The sequence below is a fragment of the Gymnoscopelus microlampas genome (genome assembly GCF_963454915.1).
Source record: "Gymnoscopelus microlampas genome assembly, chromosome: 3".
Lineage (NCBI taxonomy): Eukaryota > Metazoa > Chordata > Actinopteri > Myctophiformes > Myctophidae > Gymnoscopelus > Gymnoscopelus microlampas.
Genome location: NC_139940.1, coordinates 59,433,565 through 59,435,083, shown reverse-complemented (window position 1 = coordinate 59,435,083; position 1,519 = coordinate 59,433,565). Strand labels below are relative to the sequence as shown.

The 1,519-nt window shown below is 39.7% G+C and overlaps 1 protein-coding gene across 1 annotated transcript in view; it reads left to right on the top strand.

Annotated features, from left to right (window-relative positions):
• The first annotated feature begins 392 nt into the window (after window positions 1-392).
• s100v1 (S100 calcium binding protein V1) overlaps window positions 393-1,519 on the top strand; it is a 7,520-nt gene continuing 6,393 nt past the window's right edge. The window contains exon 1 of the mRNA XM_084048085.1: window positions 393-513. Coding sequence (XP_083904211.1) covers window positions 502-513 — 12 coding nt within the window. The 5' untranslated portion in view covers window positions 393-501. The remainder of the gene's footprint in view (window positions 514-1,519) is intronic.

The following is a 1,519-nucleotide window of genomic DNA, read 5'->3' as shown; positions in this document are numbered from 1 at the left end:
TGAAATCAGACAATTTCCCAAATACATTTAAAGATTAAAAACAAAATGTAATAGTGAAAATAGCGGATCTTTGTGACACGTGAGCTTGTAGATCTGCTATTTTTGGAAAGACAACTTTGAACTTTTGAAAAAGAGAATTGTGAAATGTGGGACATTCTACAACAAGTATTTATATGCTGCGGTATTGATACAGAAACAGATAAAACAGGGAAAAAAATAGCACTTGATGTTGGGTTATGTGCCCGTGCGTGCGTGCGTGCGTGCGTGCGTTTGTAAGTGTATGTGTGAGAGAGAGAGAGAGAAAGAGAGAGCGCTCGCTCATGTTGAACAGGAAGGTGGAATCCGGTTTCTTGCAAAGTGGGAGGATTCTGTGGAATGTAGGAGTGGTGTGTGTGTGTGTGTGTGTGTGTGTGTGTGTGTGTGTGTGTGTAATGTTTCACCACAGTGTTACTGTTAACACCAGTCTCTTCCTGCTTCTATCCTGTTGGAATAAAAGGCATCATGGCGGAGAAGGTAACATTATAACTTTATGTTTTTAGGCTCTAGATATTCACCTTAATGTATTACCATTGAATTTACTATTTACATTGAGGTCATTTATCAGACGCTCTTAATCCAGAGTGATTTATGTAAGCACGGTAAACACGTACATAGAATGCATAGAGACAGTGTAGTGCCTCTATAAATTCCTCAGCAGGATACCAGGTAAACAATAGGCTCTATGCACAGCAGCGATATTATCACTTCCTTCACAGGTGTTAACAATGATACTAATGAAGGCTCTGTTCCATTTAGTGTAGCACAGTGGTTTCCACGACCCCCATAACTCTGAGAGTACAAATGGAACCAAGTGGACCCATTTGGTTCCATTTGTACACTCTCAGAGTTACACTCCTGTAAGGGGCCATTTGGAAGCCCATGAGGGTCCCTGCCTGGACCCCAACGTTAGACCCACTGGTGTAACAGAGTGTTTCCAGTGAGCCAACATGCACAATATCAGCACCCTGACTCTGTTTGACCAGAATGGAACAGAGCCTGTGAATGACACCTGTGAATGTCTTCATAACATGGCTGCTGTGAATAGAGCCTATTAACCTAGCATCTGTCTAATCAACATGCTATATAAGTAAACATATTTAAAAATAAATAACGCCTTAGTAACAGCTGTGAATCATTCCATATCCACACTTATAGAATCCATAGTGTTTACATGTAGTGTTACAGTAGACAGAGGGGATGTGCGTTCGTCATTTCAGACAACATATGAGCAAACAATGAACATATAACCCATCTTTTTAAAACATGAATCAACAACATAGTCGGTGGTTTCTGCACAATAATCGTTACAAAATACTGGATGTAGCGTAATATAAGTGATATCATATCATAATATCATTTAGCAGAAGTTTCATGAATGTGCAGATATAATATCTAATCAATAGCAGCTGTGTTCAATCACGTGTGCAAAAGGAGTCAAGCATGTAGGCTGTACATAGAAAGATGAGTCCATTTTCAAGAG